The 18,143-nt window shown below is 40.6% G+C and overlaps 1 protein-coding gene across 1 annotated transcript; it reads right to left on the bottom strand.

The window, feature by feature from the left end:
* Positions 1-748: 748 nt before the first annotated feature.
* On the bottom strand, positions 749-13,998 carry airim (AFG2 interacting ribosome maturation factor). Its single transcript, XM_060847350.1, has 5 exons — positions 13,908-13,998; positions 9,587-9,877; positions 7,387-7,566; positions 4,302-4,420; positions 749-1,774 (listed from the first exon to the last, which is right to left on the bottom strand). The coding sequence occupies exons 2-5, from the start codon at positions 9,856-9,858 to the stop codon at positions 1,692-1,694; spliced, it is 654 nt and encodes a 217-aa protein (XP_060703333.1). The 5' UTR covers positions 9,859-9,877; positions 13,908-13,998; the 3' UTR covers positions 749-1,691.
* Positions 13,999-18,143: the final 4,145 nt, after the last annotated feature.

The raw sequence follows: 18,143 nt of genomic DNA, 5'->3' as shown, positions 1-18,143 counted from the left end.
CTTCTAAAAAGAAAGAAATGCAATAGAAGTGACCAGACAGGATTAAATGGGAGCTGTGACCTCTCCTAATCTAGATGTAACAGGCAAGAAGTTGGTCTTAAGAATTAAAATTAAATGGAACATGGATACTTGATCACAGCAATCTCATATTAAATTTCATGGAATTATGGACTTCTGTCCATTTGGTTAAAAAGAACAGAGTGAAGCTTTAAAAATGCTTTCCATCTCTCTTGCATCCAACCCAGCACCACCCCTACCCCTCCCAACTCTCTGCAAGTTGTCTGGGTTTTGTAAAAAAAATGTTTTAACCTCTCCTCGAAGTCTACATGGTACTGGGTGAGGCAAGGACTTTCTGCACCATGAGACATCAACTTTCAGACAGGCGAAATAGACTAGCTAAAGTTGACCAATGGCAATCAAAGGTTTCTTTCAAAAAGCTATTAAATCCTGAAACTCACTAAGACACACAGCCATTTACTGTAAACTGATTGTGTTTTCAAAACAAACACCAGCAGCCTTTTTGAAGTGGTTTCTGCTTGCTTTTCAATCAAAACAAACATACTAAAGCATTATTGCCTCCTTGACCTAATGTCCACACAATTTACTAGTGATGATTGCATACTCTTGCCTGATCAGTTGCTGTTGTAAATGATACAAAGTTACTGTTAGGATCCCACACAAATGCAATATAAAAAGAAACAATTTTTGAAATGTGATTGAAATACATCTATTTATAAAACAGAAACGAGTCAAATTAGTTTATTCTATTACAGAACAAGCTTGCTAAGCTATAACATTGGTTTTAAGTGAATAGCACATACCCTGCATTACACAAGAATTTTTGCGAAATTCACATTTTATCTCGTGTCTTCTCCAGCAGGTTGGAGACACTGCGTCCAAATGTCTGAGGTCTGGCTTTCCAAGTTGCGATGGTGATGGTGGTGAGCAGGGTTGCCTGTAAGGATTCTTTACCATTACAGCCCCACACGGACACCAGAAGCCAGTTTAGAGCAGCCAGTTGCCTTTTCAAAATTGGTGCACAAGGAAACTGGACCTGAAGCTACCAGGACCCTTTAGGCTGTGATAACATGCCACATTGAAGATACTCACCCCCTTCTCAAGTGGGTGCCCCAGTTGCATGCACCATAAACAAAGCCAATGTCCACTGCATATTTCTGTATGAGTCAGTGTCTCAATTGGCAGGTGTTCCAGTCCAACTTGATCTTGACATCCCCTCCCCTTCACCCCACTCACTCTTCCCCTTCCTTCCCACCTGCATTTCCTATTCCACCAGGAATTCCTGGGCCTTACTGCAAGATGTGGAAACAGTCACTGTAATAATTTCTTTCTTTTAAAAGAAAAAGCAGTGCATGAGACAACTTCCCACTCCATTGTGGAGTCACTTTCTGTGAAACTGTGTGGCTAGATGCGATACTTCCAAGTTGGAAATCATGGACAAATTTCTGCTGCAGCTCCATAAATGATGGATCAGGACTCCATCTGCACCTTAATTCAAAAGGATACATCTTAAAAAAAAACTGACATAGAAATACTAAGAAGTCTATACTTGAGAACCAGTTAGGCCGAGTTCATAGTCTGCAAGGGTTGGGCCATGTTACCCTTAAACTACATTCCATATCGGGATGTAGTGAACCACCACTTTCATCAGATCAAATGGCTTCAAGTAGAAATCAGACTTGTGACAGTTCTGGTGAAGAGCCTTTCTTGGAGCTGTGGCAAGTTTCCATGAAGTATGTTACTTTTAGTAAAGTATCTGCATCAGTAAAACAAAGAAAGAGCATCAGTGATCCTATGGATGCCACAGACAAACACAAGTGTAAACATGTGCTCCAGTAATTCAGATTTAATAAAACAGTATCATTCTTGCAACTGATTTTGTTTTCATTTTCAGGGTATGGACATTATTCACAAGGTTGACATATTACCCAGTCCTCATTGTCATAAATGAGTGGCTTGCTAAGCCTGGTCAGACGACAATTAAGAGTCAACCACATCAACTGGATTAGGATTTTAGGAAGTGACATGTCAATCACATTTCAAACCAATTGTTAAATTGTACATTTGTCAACAATCTATTTGAAATCTTTTCTACTGATGTCAGTTTTTTTTTAGTCAGAGTCATTATAGCACAGAAAGGTCATTTGGCCTGAAGCCCATTCCAATCTTCATAGCTCAGATAATTTATTTCCCTCAACTGTCTATCCAATTTCACTCTGGAATCATTGTTTCAATTCACACCATCTTCAAAGGCTGCAAGTTTAAGCTCATTACCACTGGCTACATAAAAATGGTTTTCCTCTCAACTTTTCTTTATCTATTCAAAAGGTTTGTCATAATCTTTGTACTTCATTTTCAAATCTTCTTTCAATCTCCTCTCTTCCAAGAACAATCCCAGTGTAGTCAGAGTTTCACAGAGGTGACTGTGCTGCTGCTTTAATAAGGTTATGTTGCCCTTGGTTTCTTTCAAGAGGGGTTGTAAAAACAGAGGTTTTGATACATCTGGAAATGTCTACTTGAAAACAATGGCAGAGGAGGGTCAGTTCTCCCAGTTCATGGTTTTTAAGAGTTTGGTTTAGTTTTTAAGCAAGCAGTCAAAAACTGCTGGGACCTAGAGAAGCAGCTACAGTGAAAAGAGATTCCATGAGTCAGAGATCATGCCTGAACTTTCTCTCTGAAATCTCTCCTGCTGGTAAGAATCTGTGCTTGAATTTACCTTTACCAAGTTGTGTTTATGGGATGTTGCAGGGATTGGAACAGCTTGTTAAGTTGCAATATTGGGTTTGTTGGGTTATCAAATAAGTTGTTATTGTAAATTCTGTTTTGTTAGTGTTTCAACTATAGTGTTTAAATAAATTCTATTATATTTAAAGCTGAGTGGTTTGACCAACTACAAACTTCTGGAATATTCACTTTACATGTCATTAAAATAAATAAAAAATTAGGGTCTGGGCTACCTTAATATGTTTTGAGGGGGTCTGGCCTGGTCCATAATAGAACAGCAAGAGGTCCTACAGCCCAAGAAACCCATGCCAGTTATCAAGCATCTATGCATTTCAGTCCCATTTTTCAGTAATTGATCACTTGAAATGCCGTAGCACCCAAGGATCATCTAAAGACATCTTAAATGTCATGATGGTTAAGACTAACTTGGGCTAAGTTCTCTCATTACTGAAACCATTCTTGTGAATTTCCTCTGCACTATTTAAAGACTTTCACATTATGCTTAAAGTATGATGATCAAAAGTGGCTCAATACTCTAGCTTTGGGTTAAACAGAACTTTCTAGAGAATCAATATAATTCCAATTTTTTTGTATTTACTATCTCCATTCATGAAGTCAAAGAACTCTATTTGTTAATTCCTCTTTCAATGTCTGATTGCTTTCAGTGAACCTGCAAGGTTTCTTTATCTCTGCACACTTTAGAATGTTATCAGTACATTTGTATCTCCTCTATCCCTTCTGTCAAAATGCATCATCTCACATCTCGTATTAAACTCCATTCACCATTTGTTTACGTATCCTGCTAGCCTGTTGCAATCCATTGGTATAGCCCCACTATCTTCCATATCGAAGTGAATATTGTCAGTAAGTTTTCCAAATGTACCTTATATCCCAAAATCCAATATTTTGTCTCAAAAATAGTTCCAACACTGAACTTTGATAAATACCATATTCTACGATCTTTCATTGAAAAATAACTATTTACAAAATTTACTATCCTTAAGTTTTTGTTTGAATCCATCCTTTTCCATGAACCTCCATTTTGTTAACCAGTTTATTATGATGTACTTTGTGAAAAATTTCTTAAAATCCATACAGACATCATCTATTGAATTCCCTTTAACTTTCCCTTACTTCAAGAAAAGTTCATTTGAGTAATCAAGCAAACTGCCTTTTCCAAATCCATTAAGAGGCAAAATACAGCGGATGCCGGAAATCTGAAACAAAGGATACTGGAGAAACTTAACATATCTGGCTACATCTGTGGAGACAGAAAGAGTTAACGTTTCAAGTTCAGTCTGACTCTTCTTCAGAACCCCTGTTCTGATTCAAATAAAAGTATGAGTCTATGGTACTTGCGCCAGGTTGTAAAGTTCCTACAGTCCTCCTCCCAATTTTATACCTTTTCTTCCTTTGCCTTTAAAAGGCACTAATTGGGCTATGGGTCCCACAGATCCAAGCAGCAGTAAATCACCCAAATTGTCATTCTGTTAACCTACTGGGGATAAAGGTTGAGGCAAGCTAATGAACAGGAGATTGAAGAAATGATGACAAATTACCTGTAACCAAGTCCTGATCCATCTGCTCTGAGACACTGCTCCAAGATTGCAGGAGAGCCTGAAGATTTGCTAGATTGGCAGGGCTGATATTTTTAAGTAAGAGCATCCTGGATAGATATCTTTCATAATTGTTAATGAATACTCAGTGATGGAGTGACAACAAGTTAGAGGGTCAGATGAACTTTTTTTCTGCCAGTTGCCTGCATCCTCCTATAACCAACAACTTTTTTTTTTACATTGAGTTAAGGTGCTATCAGTACAAGCCAAGGCACAAAGTGTTGGGGTCCAACCTTCAAAGCATGAAAAACAAAGGGAGGTGGTTGTTTGGAGGTAGAGAACGTGTTGGTGTTTAGTAAAAGGAGCTCATTTTCAGGCTGGCAAAAACAGGGTAGTACCTTGAAAGGAGGAACAATAATCCACTGTCATTGCAGTTGCAGCACATTCACCCACTCTGCGGGTCTGCATCTACAGCCACCCCCTCCTCCTCCACTGAATCAAACAAGTGACTTTTTAAAAGCCTAACTGGGGACCCTCTGACATAAATAGGATTCCAGCTGCCACTTTTTTAAAAAAACTGACCAGGTAAATTCCCCTTATTGCTCTAGGTCCTTTTACAGACATCCCCATCTTCTTCAGGCTTTCAGGAACCAGTCAGAAACCAGGCTTTGAGGTGGTCAGTTGCTAGCTATCTCTCTTGACATGTCTAAATACCTGTCACAGATGGCCACCCTGAAAATGAGGTCCAGTAAAAGTATAACCAAGAACTGCAGATGCTGGAGATCTGAAACAAATGCAAACAAAAACTGCTGGAGTACCTGTGGTGACAGAAACAATCACCATTTTGAGTCAAGTGACCCTTCTTCAGGACTTCTCAAGAAGTCGAAATGTTAACTGTTTCTCTCTCCACAGTTGCTGCCAGACTTACCAAGTTTCTCTAACAATTTTGTTTTTGTTTGTTCCAGTTAACGTATGTCAGGCCTTCTCCTGAAGACTGCCATTTAGATTATGTGTTGAGCAACTACTCACGCCAGCTTGGATATGGTCATAAAGCAAAAGAATGCTCTACCAACAATAGCTCAGAAGAAAGAAGGACTGCACTGAATGGAACCAAAAGGGCAATGTGAACAGGAATTGAGAGGCCATGACATAGCCATCCCTCCCAGGCTGTTCAGGATGGAAGGTCTGCTTCCTCAAACACTAAATTAGCAAACTTGTAAAGAAGTACTTTACGCTATAATTCATCACCGGCCTACCTCCATTTGAGATCAAGAGCTGCTCACTCCAAAGTGGACTTGAGGCCCTGTTCCCACACTGTTGGGATTTTATGAACAGCATTTCCCCTCCAACTACGACTCTTCTGCCACCCTGAATCAACACCCGCCCCCATTACTGGTCCTATATTTCCAGTGAAGTTACAGTATAGTCATAGAGATGTACAGCACGGAAACAGACCTTTCAGGCCAACTCGTCCATGCCGACCAAATATCCCAACCCAATCTAGTCCCACCTGCCAGCATCCGGCCCATCTCTCTCCAAACCCTTCCTATTCATACACCCATCCAAATGACTTTTAAATGCTGCAACTGTACTAGCCTCCATCACTTCCTCTGGCAGCTCATTCCATACATGCACCATCCTCTGAGTGAAAAAGTTGCCCCATAGGTCTCTTTTATATCTTTCTCCTCTCACCCTATGCCTATGCCCTCTGGTTTTTCTCTTCCCCCACCCTAGGGAAAAGACTTTGCCTATTTACCCTATCCATGCCCCTCTGATTTTATAAGTCTCTATAAAGGTCATCCATCAACCTCCGACGCTCCAGACAGCCCTAGCCAATGCAACCTCTCCCCGAAGCTCAAATCCTCCAATCGTGGCGACATCCTTGTAAATCTTTTCTGAACCCTTTCAAGTTTCACAACATTTTTCCGATAGGAAGGAGACCAGAATTGCACGTAATATTCCAACAATGGCCCAACCAAAGTCCTGTACAGCCACAACATGACCTCCCAACACCTGTACTCAATACTCTGGCCAATTAAGGAAAGCATACCAAATGCCATCTTTACTACCCTGCCTACCTGCGACTCCACTTTCAAGGAACTCTGAACCTGCACTCTAAGGTCTCCTTATTCAGCAACACTCCCTAGGACCTTACCATTAAATGTACAAGTCCTGCTAAGATTTGCTTTCCCAAAATGCTGCACCTCGCATTTATCTAAATTAAACTCCATCTACCACTTCTCAGCCCATTGGCCCATTTCATCAAGATCTCGTTGTAATCAGAGGTAATCTTCTTTGCTGTCCACTACATCTCCAATTTTGGTGTCATCTGCAACTTACTTACTATACCTATTATGCTCACATCAAAATCTTTTATATAGGTAAAAACAATGACTGCAAATGCTGGAAACCAGAGTCTAGATTAGAGTGGTGCTGGAAAAGCACAGCAGTTCAGGTAGCATCCGAGGAGCAGTAAAATTGACATTTTGGGCAAAAGCCTTTCATCAGGAATGGTGCTTTTCCAGCACCACTCTAAAATCTTTTTTTATAAAAAAACGAAAAGTAGTGGACCCAGCACCGATCCTTGTGGCACTCCACCGGTCACAGGCCTCCAGTCTGAAAAAACAACCCTCCACCACCACCCTCTGTCTTCTACCTTTGAACCAGTTCTGTATCCAAATAGCTAGTTCTCCCTGTATTCTGTGAGATCTAACCTCGCTAATGTCTCCCATGGGGAACCTTGTCGAATGCCATACTGAAGTCCATACATATCATATCCACCACTCTACCTTCAATCCTCCTTGTTACTTCTTCAAAAAAATTAATCAAGTTTGACAGACATGATTTCCCACGCATAAAGCCATGTTGACTACCCCTAATCAGTTCTTGCCTTTCCAAATACATGTACATTCTGTCCCTCAGGATTCCCTCCAACAACTTGCCCACCACCGAGGTCAGGCTCATTGGTCTATAGTTCCCTGGCTTGTCCATACCGCCCTTCTTAAACAGTGGCACCATGTTAGCCAACCTCCAGTCTTCCAGCGCACACACAAGTTACGAGGTGGAGGGGCCAACATTAAAAGGATACTGCCTTCTGTAAAACCGCTGGACATCCTGAAGCCACTCCAACATATCTGCTACAGATGGACAGAGACATGAACGCTCAAGAACTGCAGGCAACCCAATGGTGTCAGCATGTTTCTCGTACATTTGGAAGCACATTGTCACTTGATTAGTGGCTGTGTCCCGTACCTTTTTCATTACACTCCTTGACAGATGTTAAAAAAAAAGTTAGATCAAGCAACGTTGAATAACAAAACATATTCAAGTTATAGCCACACAGATAGCAACGTGTATTTGAAAGACACATTCCTCCCTGGTTTTGAATAAAGTCCCTTTCAGGAAAGTCACAGTTCCACAATTTAGGTCTAAGTCCATAGGAATAGAAATCAATTTTAGTGGTAATAAGAATATTAGTTTTCAATTCAACTTTAAACATTGCATTCATGCACAACTAATAAATTTAAGATAGTCAATAACTCAGATAGCAAAATCCACTTGGTTCATTTATTTCAGAGTCAAAAGGCTCTGCATTCACACCCCACCTCATCATCATTTGAACATAGCCGAAGCTGAAATTCCAGTTTAATAAAGGAACGCTGCATTCTAGTATTTTAAATCATGTGCTCGTCAAGTTTGATTTAATATCGATGACACAATTTAAAGATCAGGACATTTTTTTAGTGCCCAAGCCAGCAATTTTACTGCAGCCACCAGAAGCAGATCAACTGGTCGTCACACAGTGTCATTTATGGGACCTTCACTTGTCTATCTGGTTTACTACTACTGCACAAGTGCTAAATAGATGACAGTTACTCACGACAAGTTTTTTTATAGCATTAGAATAGCTTTAGTTTGTTTGCTTCTATCTGTCATTGTTCTCCAGAACCTTTGATTGGTCTGGATGATCTTTAATTGGTCTGGAGTTCTCAATGTGCAACAGGAGAATTAACGAAGAGACAACAGCTTATGCAAACCAAAAGTCATTGTTCGGACTGAGCGTATTCTGGAAGCTATGAGAAATGTACAAGTAGTCTTAATTTTGTAACTTATATAAAGTTCCTAGATGAAGTTTCATCAATAAAATCAATGGGCAGCCAACCCACACTCACCCCAAAAAAAAAACTCATCCCCATTTAGTTTCCCTAATTGCATGGAGCTTAATGACTTGATCTGTGATTTCAGTGAACATCAGTAACCGGCTTCAGCAAAGTGTTGGGAAGATAAGGAAGTAAATGTGGATAAAAGCAAAACGTACTGGAGAAACCCAACTGGTAGCACTTGTGGAAAGAGAAATAAGAGTTAATGTTTCAAGTCCAAAATAACCAATCTTCAGAACTGAAGTGAGATTAAAAAGACTAGTTTTATAATGTAGAAAAAGTGAAATAAAAAGAGAAATCGGGGGAGGTTAGCTATAGGATTAGAGATTTGAAATAACAGGTGTCACAAAACAAAAAGCAAACAAGTGATAAGAGGAGAAGAGAAATAGGCCCAGAGTATATGCCGACAGCAGTGACAGAAACTGCTGGAAATACTTGATAGAGTGAACATCAAAAGAGAATCACCATTCATTATTCAGTGCCTAGTAACTATACTTCAAAAACAAACTAACACACTTAAACCATTCACCTAACTTCAGATGTTAAAAACATTCTTTCAGACAAAATATTAAAGGCTGCACAGCTCCTCAGAAAGTAAACCCTACCAGAGGTCAGTGCCAGATGAAACAAGATAGCCAATATTCTACATTTCTCCTGGTTTTCAGAAATTACATTACCAGTCAAAATCACAAATACTACCAGAGAGAGAAAAAACATGCTTAAATTAATCAAAATGGAGCTCATAGAGTTCAGTCATGTGAAGGTAGGATATAAATGCATTACTGCCAGAAAAGCTTTTACACTGACCTTAGCTTATTCAGCTCAGGGTATAGAACTGGCAAGAGCTGTATTCTCCAAAAACAAAGTAGCATTGTAATAAACACAAGAATTAACAAATGAGTGCTTAGGATAACAGCTGTAACTCTATTCATTTTCAGCAGAAGTCTGGATCTCTTTAAGCTAACTTTCTTGTAGGTGCTATCAGCATTTCCAGAACAATAAAAATGCGTATTTAGTGCCAAATCTAGCTTGACTTTGACAATAAACAAGCTGATGGTTGTACAAATTAATATCACAAGATAGTACTTTATGGTTAATTATCAATAGATGAAGGATGCTGGAACCTACATTTTCTCACCAAGGGTTTCCAAGTTGATTGTGATAGCCTGGGTGAGTTTGTATTTCAGACGGTTTTGTAGATCAGGGAACTCTCGAAAGGGAGTATTCATAAACACAACTTTGTTGCATGCTTGCAGTTGCTCTGCCAAGTTACTCAGTGAACTCAGGATTGGGATACATTCCGTCAGTGCACTTTCCCACAAATTCTGTTGCTGCTCAATAACATGGAAACATTTCTCCAGGACTTGATGAAGAGCCAGCAAGGGTTGTTTCTGAGCCATGACTTTCTGCTACAGTAATCTAATCAGAAAATCACAAGAAAGTAAATCTAATCAACAAGAAAAAATATCCAGTGAAATAAAAGTATTCAATGAAATAAACAGGTAAAGCACGTGTTTGATTTCTATAAGTGATAAGACTATTAAAATATAACCTCTAATATGAATTAGCAAATCATGTCTTTAAAACTAGATACCAAACACATTCTGAAAATATCTTGTTATTCTTGCAATTAGATTTTATATTTCCGGTTAGCTTTCTCTTGTGCTCTAATTTTAACCCCCTTGTCAACCTTTTCATCATTTGGTGTTATTATATTCTGTCCTTCCTTCCGACCTGCGTAATTATGTTCCTACAAAACGGATACTATATTTATGGACTTTTCTTCAACACTATGGTTACCACAATCACCAGGAGCTCGGTACCAAGTGAGTTGTTGGAGCTGTGGACTGGCAGGTGATAAATCTCACACTGTCAACATGGCTTTGTGAAAGGGAAATCAATTTTTTTGGAGTTCTTTCAGGAAGCAACATGCACTGTGGATAAAGGTAGATGCATTTTCCTCAGATTTCCATCAAGTAATTTACAAGAATATGTACATTAGGTATAAATGGTCGATGTTCTGGTTGGCAAGGTGTAAGGAATGGCCAAAGAGATCAGTGCTGGAGACTCACCGTTTTACAATTTACATTAACAGCTTAAATAAAACAGACCAAAGTTAAATTTGCTGATGACAAATTCAGGAAGTTGTGAAGTGTACATAATAAGGTGAAAAAAGGGATAATAAATGGATTTAGTGAGTAAGAAAATATCTGGCAAATGGAGTATCCTGTGGAAAAATGTGACATTGTTCATTTTGGCAGGAAGAATCAAACTGGATACTCTAAATGGTGAGATATTGCAGAGTTCATGGATGGAGAGGGGTCTAGGTATCCTAGAGCATTAATTTAAAGAAAGGTTAGAATGGAGGTACAAGTGTTCAGGTATCCAACAGAATGTTATTACTTACTGTGTGAAAGATCAAGCTTTGTTACACAGGGCAGTAGTAAGACCACATCTGGGAGTACAATGTACAGCACTGGACTTATTATTGAAGGTTAACCATAGCAAAAAAGTTTAGAGAAGTTTTACAATATCTGGAATCTGTGTTTGAGGAAAGTTTGGACATGCTCGTCAGGCATCTGCTGCAGTTTCAAAGAGTGGGAGGTGACTAGATTGATAAATAATACTCTTAGAGGTTTGGAGAGAGTATACATGGAACTTATGATTTTTCTTTTAGGAGAATCTAGAACTAGGGGGTCACTTGACTGTAAAGAGTCACCCATTTCATATGGAAGATCATGGTTATGTGTGTTTGGAACTTGCCTTTTCGAAAGATGATGGAAGCAGTGCATTTGAATATTCTTAACTCAGAGGTACAAAGTTTATTGATTAACAAGAGGGTGAAAGGTTAATGGGGCATCAGAAATACAGAATAATCAGATCAGCCATGGCTGACTTTTGCTCCTAATTCACATGCAACAAGTTAAAAAGACTAGAGTTGAAATGTTAATTCCTCTGACTGTTTCCAGCGTTGTTCTTTTGTTGGTCTTAGGTCTTAACTGACTATTCACATCTCAGTATCCAATGGGCCTCTTATCTAGGAAGATGAGTTGGCCATTCAGTCCCTTGAGCCTGTTCCACTTTCAATGAATTTATGACTGAGCTGTGGTCCATTTCTCTTAGTAACTATTTGTTAAGCAAAGATATTATCTCAGATTTAAAACCAACTACTGATCCAGCATCCACTGCTGTTTGTGGAAGAGTTCCAAACATCTACTACCCTGTGCGTGTGTGTAGAAGTGCTTCCTAATGTCTCACCTGAATGGTCTGGCCCTAATTCTCAGAATATGCCCCGTAGTTCTACAATTCCCAATCAACCTTTTCTTTTCCTGTTACTTCTTTTTTTCATCATGAAAACCATTGCTTCAGCTCCTGCTTGTTTTGAAACTGTCAGCCATGTTTTCCAGACCGGCATATTTCATGCTTGTCTGGCAACCTCTTACCGTTTGTAGTCATGAGCTCATCCAAAACCCTGTACTCAAATTTCCGATAAAATATTGGTGCATCCACACAGCAAATACTATTGCAGTTATTGTGTTCACTGATCTACATTCACTTCCAAATCTTAGTAGATTAAATGTAAAATATTTAAACTCCTCCATTTCATAATAGAATCCCTATAGTGTGGAAACAGGCCAGTTGCCCAACATGTCCACACCAACCTTCTGAAGAGTATTACAGATGCATTCCCATACTCTATTACTCTACATTTCCCCTAACTTAAGCAGCTAGCCTACACATCCCTGAACATGGCCAAATCACCAACCTGCATTTCTTTGGAATGGGGGAAGAAACCCAAACAGAAACAAGGAGAATGTGCAAACTCCACACAGATAGTCACCCAAGGCTGGAATTGAAGTCAGGTCCCTGGCGCTGTGAGGCAGCATTGCAAACCCCATTGAGCCACCCTCTACAAAAAACTAAACTGTTTGTGATTATATACAAGATATTTTTAATGAATAAAGTATATTTTTGAAATAAAAAAACTTAGAAATCAAGAGTTAGGTTTTAAGTAGAAGCAACAGGTTGAAGAACGAATTTAATATCTGCAGGCGACAGCTTTTTTAGGAATAAATGCACGGCAGGCTAAAGTTGGGGGAATGCAGCATTGTTGAAGCTTTGGAAGGTTGGAGAAGGTCACAGAAGGCAAGGGTGATATGGTGGCTCAGTAGTTAGCACCGCTATCTCATAGCACCTGAGACCTGGGTTCGATTCCAGTCTCCGGTGACTATCTGTGTGGAGTTTGCACATTCTCCCCATGACTGCTTGGGTTTCCTCCAGGTACTCCAGTTTCCTTCCACAGTCACAAAGATGTGCAGGTTAGGTGAACTGGCCAGGCTAAATTACCCACAGCATTCAGGGACATGTGGGTTACGTGCATTTGTCAGGGTAAATGTAGAGTAATAGGGTAGGGGAATGGGTCTGATTGGGTTACTCTTCAGAGGAACAGAGTGGACTTGCTGGGCCTAAGATCCTGTTTCCACAATGTACGGATTCTATGATCATACAGTAGCATATCAAGGAAACAAATAAACATTGCAGCTTGACTCTAACCAAAGACACCTCTTTGAGTTCTAAGTCTTCTACATAAACATTTACCCTCTGCAACTCAATGAGAACTTCTGATTAAAATATTGTGTGGCATTGACACAAAATAAGATCTCTATCCCAATGACAGTTACAAATGTGGTTTGTAATGATAGCCTGCAGTGGGGAATGGGTGACCCCAGGGTTAACTTTCGTTGGAAACAGCACCACGGGATCTGTCACAGCCATTTGAAGAGGCAGATGGGACCTCGGGTGTAACATTTCACATGGAAAATATGAGTTGGAGATGCCGGTGTTGTGCTGGGACGGACAAAGTTCATAATCACACAACACCAGGTTATAGTCCCAACAGGTGCTCCTTCATGTCCAGAACCACCAGATGAAGAAGCAGCATTCTGAAAGCTAGTGCTTCCAATATAAACCTGTTGGACTATGATTTGGAGATGCTGGTGTTGGACTGGGTGTTAAAAATCACACAGGTTATAGTCCCAACAGGTTTAACTGGAAGCACTAGCTTTCGGAGCGATGCTCCTTCATCAGGTGATAGTGGAGGGCTCCATCCTAACACACAGAATTTATAGCAAACATTTACAGTGTGATGTAACATTGAGAAATTGATTGTCTGTTGATCTTTCACCTGTTTGAATACCATGACCCCCTCCCCCCCCGGGTACAGTGTGCTGAAGGAGGGTCACTGGGAGCTGAAGGAGGGTCACTGGGAGCTGAAGTGTCTCCTGTTTCTCTCCTCACAGGTACCGCCTGACCTCCAGAGTTTTACCCCCCACCCCCAACAACTTCCGGTTTTATTTAAAGTTTTCAGAGACTCGAGGAGGTCACGAGGGGTCAAGCCCCGAGTTAGAGTAACGCGAGGCCTCGCTTCCCTTCCCGCCCACATACTCACCCGCTGACGATGGTGAGTGAAACTCCAGGGCGGCTCCAGCACCGACTGCTCCCGCCGCGAACCGCCATGTCCATCTCCGCGCCTGCGCACAGCTCACCCAACCTCCAGGACTACAACTCCCATGATGCTCTGCGCTTTAAATTATTTCTTACCTCGCAGGTATATGAGTGTGACTGAGAATTTACAGGCCCACTCGGTCACTTTCGTGCTCTTTTCCTCCTTAGAGTTTAAAAATAATTTAGGTGTTGGTAGTTAAATTTAGAATGGTTGCTCTGTGAAGTAAGAATCCACTGTGATTGGCTGTTATGAGTTGCTGTGTTCTGATTGGCTGTTAGCTGAGCTACTGTGTTCTGATTAGCTGCTATCTGAGCTGCTGTGTTGTGATTGGCAAGTCCCGGACCTGCCGCGCTGCGATTGACAGCACATTGGACATGCTGTGCGGTGATTGGCTGAGTCCTGCATCAGCCGTGCAGTGATTGGCTACATCCTAGGCCACCCTTGCACTGCATTCAATGCTGAGCAATGAAAATGCTGGAAATCAGGGGGAAAAAAAATCAGAAATTGCTGAAAAAACTCAGCTGGTCTGGTAGCATCTGTGGAGAGATATCAGAGCCAACATTTTGGATACAGTGGTCCTTTTCAGAACTTTGCTTCTGCATCAGCACCCAAGTGCACAACACAGCATTAACTTGCATTTGAACAACACTCTCACTCAGCACAGACAGACCATTCAGTTCATTTTTCTCTGTCATAGTTCTTTGTGAAGTTATTTATTTAGTCTCATTGCCCTGCTTGCCTGCTGTCGCCTTGCAAATTTCTCCAGTTCAAGTATTTATCCAATTCCTATTGAAAGTTATTGCTGAATCTAGCTGTTATCTCCTTTTGCCTCGTGATATTCAATTAGAGTCAAAGAGGTACACAGTATGGAAGCAGACCTTTTGGTCAACTCATTCATGCCAACCAGATATCCAAAATAAATCTTGTTGCATTTATCAGAATTTGGCCCATATCCTTCTCAAACCACCCGATTCGTATACTCATCTAGATGCCTTTTAAAATTTATAATTGGATCAGCCTCCACCACTTCCTTTGGCAGCTCATTCCATATATGTACCATCCTCTGCACGAAAATGTTGTCCCTTAGGTCCCTTTTATATCTTTCCCCTCCCACCTTAAACCTATGCCCTGTAGTTTTAGACTCCCCCACCCCGGGGAAAAGACCTTGTCTACTTAACCTATCCATCCCCTTCATGATTTTACAAACATCTATAAGGCCACCCCTCAACCTCCGACACTTCAGGGAAAATAGCCCAAATCTAGATGCCTATTCAGCCTCTCCCTATAGTTCAAACACCTCAAGCCTGGCAACATCGCTGTAAATCTATTCTGAACCCTTTCAAGTTTCACAACATCCTTCCCATAGCAGGAAGAACAGAATTGCATGCAACATTCCAAATCGTAGCCTAATTAATGTTTTGTACAGCTACAACATGACCTCCCAATTCCTGTACTCAACGCTATTTTGTAATATTACCTTTATATCAGTGTCCTGATTTTTGACCCAGCTACAGTGAAGGAAGGGTGACTAATATCTTTGACTTCAGAAAGTGGAGTGGAGGAAGTGTCCCTGTCTGTATCGATGGTGCTGAGGTGGTAGGAAGTTGAAGCTTTCAAGGTGTAAACATCATCAACAACCCCCACAATCTGTCTTAATCTATTCACATCATGCCACAGTTAAGAAAGCACACCAATGCCAAGAATGTGGTGCTGGAAAAGCACAGCTGGTCAGGCAGCATCTGAGGAGCAGGAGAATTGAAGTTTCGGGCATAATCTCTTCAATGGGCATCTTCCTGATGAAGAGCATTTGCTTGAATCGTCAATGCTCATGGCTCAATGGATGCTGCCTGACTGGTTGTGCTTTTCCAGCACCACACTCTCAACTCTGGTCTCTAGCATCTGCAGTCCTCACCTTCTCCCAGGCACACCATTGCCTCTACTTCCTCAGAAGGCTTAGGAAATTTACCACATCCTACAAATTTTTATAGGTGCACCATAGAAAGCATCCTAGCTGGATGCATCACAGCTTGGTATGACAACCGCGCTGCCCGAGACCGCAAGGAATTACAGACAGTTGTGAACGCAGCCCAGTCCATCAGAAAAATCAGCCTTCCTTCCTTGCACTGTGTCTACACTTCCTGTTGCCTCAGGAAAGCAACCAACATCATCAAAGACACCTCCCACCCCGTTATATTGTCTGCCATCCTCTTCCATTGGGAAGAAGATACAAAAGTTTGAAAACAAATACTCAAGTTTTAAAAACAACTACTTCCTCACTGTTATCAGACGTGTCATACATGAGAGTTGATCTTTCTCTGCACCTTCTCTATAGCTGTAACACCTTATTCAGCATTCTGTTCTACTACACTGATGTACTTAGGTCAGGTATGATTTGTATGGTTATTGTACAACACAATACTTTTCACTGTACCTCGGTACATGGGACAATAATAAATCAAATCAATTCAACGTAGTTTGGTAATCAGAGCTAAGGTTCAAAATTGGCTAAAAAAAAGACCATTCTTTTCACATTAAAGATTAAGATCTACAAAGCACAATGCAAAAGACCCGGTGAACTAAATGCCACGGGATTTTTCAAAGGCAATTGAACATGCATTTGGAAAGTAGAAACGTGTTATGGTGGTGGGATGAACTTAGTAGTAGGAATAAAATGGGAAGTTCAGACTAAGTGACCCTCTTATACGATAATATTTTATGAAAAGCTGACAGTGAGACACAATGAATCAGTACAGGTGTCCAACAAAGCCAATTAAAGCAATAAGTTTTAGGGATTCAAAGTTTGTGAGAAGATTTGTAGCTCAGGTGCTCATTGTTGTGGTTCTGTTCACCGAGCTGGGAATTTGTGTTGCAGACGTTTCGTCCCCTGTCTAGGTGACATCCTCAGTGCTTGGGAGCCTCCTGTGAAGCGCTTCTGTGATGTTTCCTCCAGCATTTGTAGTGGTTTGAATCTGTCGGTTCCGGTTGTCAGTTCTAGCTGTCCATTGCAGTGGTCGGTATATTGGGTCCAGGTTGATGTGCTTCATATTCAATCAATAAGCATTGTATCTATTTTCCCTTCCTTATATCTCTTTTCCCAATTTTCCTCTCATTCTTTCTTTGTTCTCCATCCTCTCTAATCGATGGACTTCATTGAGTGTATTTATGACAGAGATTGGTAGGTTCTTAATTTGTAACGGGGTCAAAGGTTATGGGGAGGAGGCAGGAAATTGAAGTTGAGAAATATATCAGTCATGATTGAATAGGAGAGTAGACCTGACAGACCAAATGAACTAATTCTGCTCTTATATCTTATGCTCTATTTTCTTTCCTCGTCTCTTTTCTTCACCTCTGTTCCTCTCTCCATATCTCAGATCCCCACTCTATTTCCTTGCTTTATTCTCTCTTCCTCCCCATCTTTATGTATTTTTCTCTATCTTCTTTCCCCTGTCTCTTTCATTTACAAATAATCTCTATCGTACCACACTCTCTCCCCTCCTATCTTATATGTGGATCCATTTCCACATTACACCCAGATGGAGCAGTTATTCACGTGAACTTCTTTCAATTTAGTCTACAGCATTTACTGCTCACAATGTAATCTCCTTTTGTTGGTGAAACCAAATGCAGACTATGTAGCTACTTTGCAGAACACCAGCGCTTTCTCCATAGGAATGACCTTGACCTCCCAGATGCTTGCCATTTCAATAAACCACCTTACTCTCATGGTAATGTTTCTGTCCTGGTCTTGCTGTAATGTTCCGACAAAGCATAATGTTAGCTTGAAGAATGACACCTCAGTTTTCCTCTAGGTGCTTTTCAGCTCAGGTTTAAACATCAACTTCAATAACTTCAGGACCTCATTGCAGTATGTGGGTTCTCCAATTACCTTACATTCTCTCTCCTTGTCTTCCTCTAAAGCCCAATAGCCTTGTCATGTTTGTAAAAACAAAATTGTGGACACTAGAAATCTGAAACAAAAACAGTAAGTTCTGGAGAAACTCAGCAGCTCTGGCAGCATCAGTAGAGAGAAAAGCAGAGTTAATGTTTTGAATCCTTTGTGTTCCCTTTTCATGTTTGTCTCATTGACTTTGCTTCGAGTAGAGAGGTTACATTCTCGCCCTTTCACATCTTAATTTACACCCATTTTACATCTTTTTAAAATCTTTTTCTCTAGCATTT

This window comes from Hemiscyllium ocellatum, chromosome 30 (genome assembly GCF_020745735.1).
Source record: "Hemiscyllium ocellatum isolate sHemOce1 chromosome 30, sHemOce1.pat.X.cur, whole genome shotgun sequence".
Taxonomy (NCBI): Eukaryota; Metazoa; Chordata; class Chondrichthyes; order Orectolobiformes; family Hemiscylliidae; genus Hemiscyllium; species Hemiscyllium ocellatum.
This window is presented reverse-complemented; position numbering and strand designations above follow the sequence as displayed.

What these genes read in the sequence shown, in the direction of transcription:
- airim (XM_060847350.1), bottom strand. Translation starts at nt 9,858, where the DNA reads ATGGCTCAGAAACAACCCTTGCTGGCTCTTCATCAAGTCCTGGAGAAA. An exon ending in GAAACCCTTGGTGAGAAAAT is followed by an intron (nt 7,567 to 9,586) that starts GTAGGTTCCAGC and finishes ACATCTGTCAAG; the next exon opens with GAGTGTAATGAAAAAGGTAC. An exon ending in CAGCGGTTTTACAGAAGGCA is followed by an intron (nt 4,421 to 7,386) that starts GTATCCTTTTAA and finishes CAATTATGAAAG; the next exon opens with ATATCTATCCAGGATGCTCT.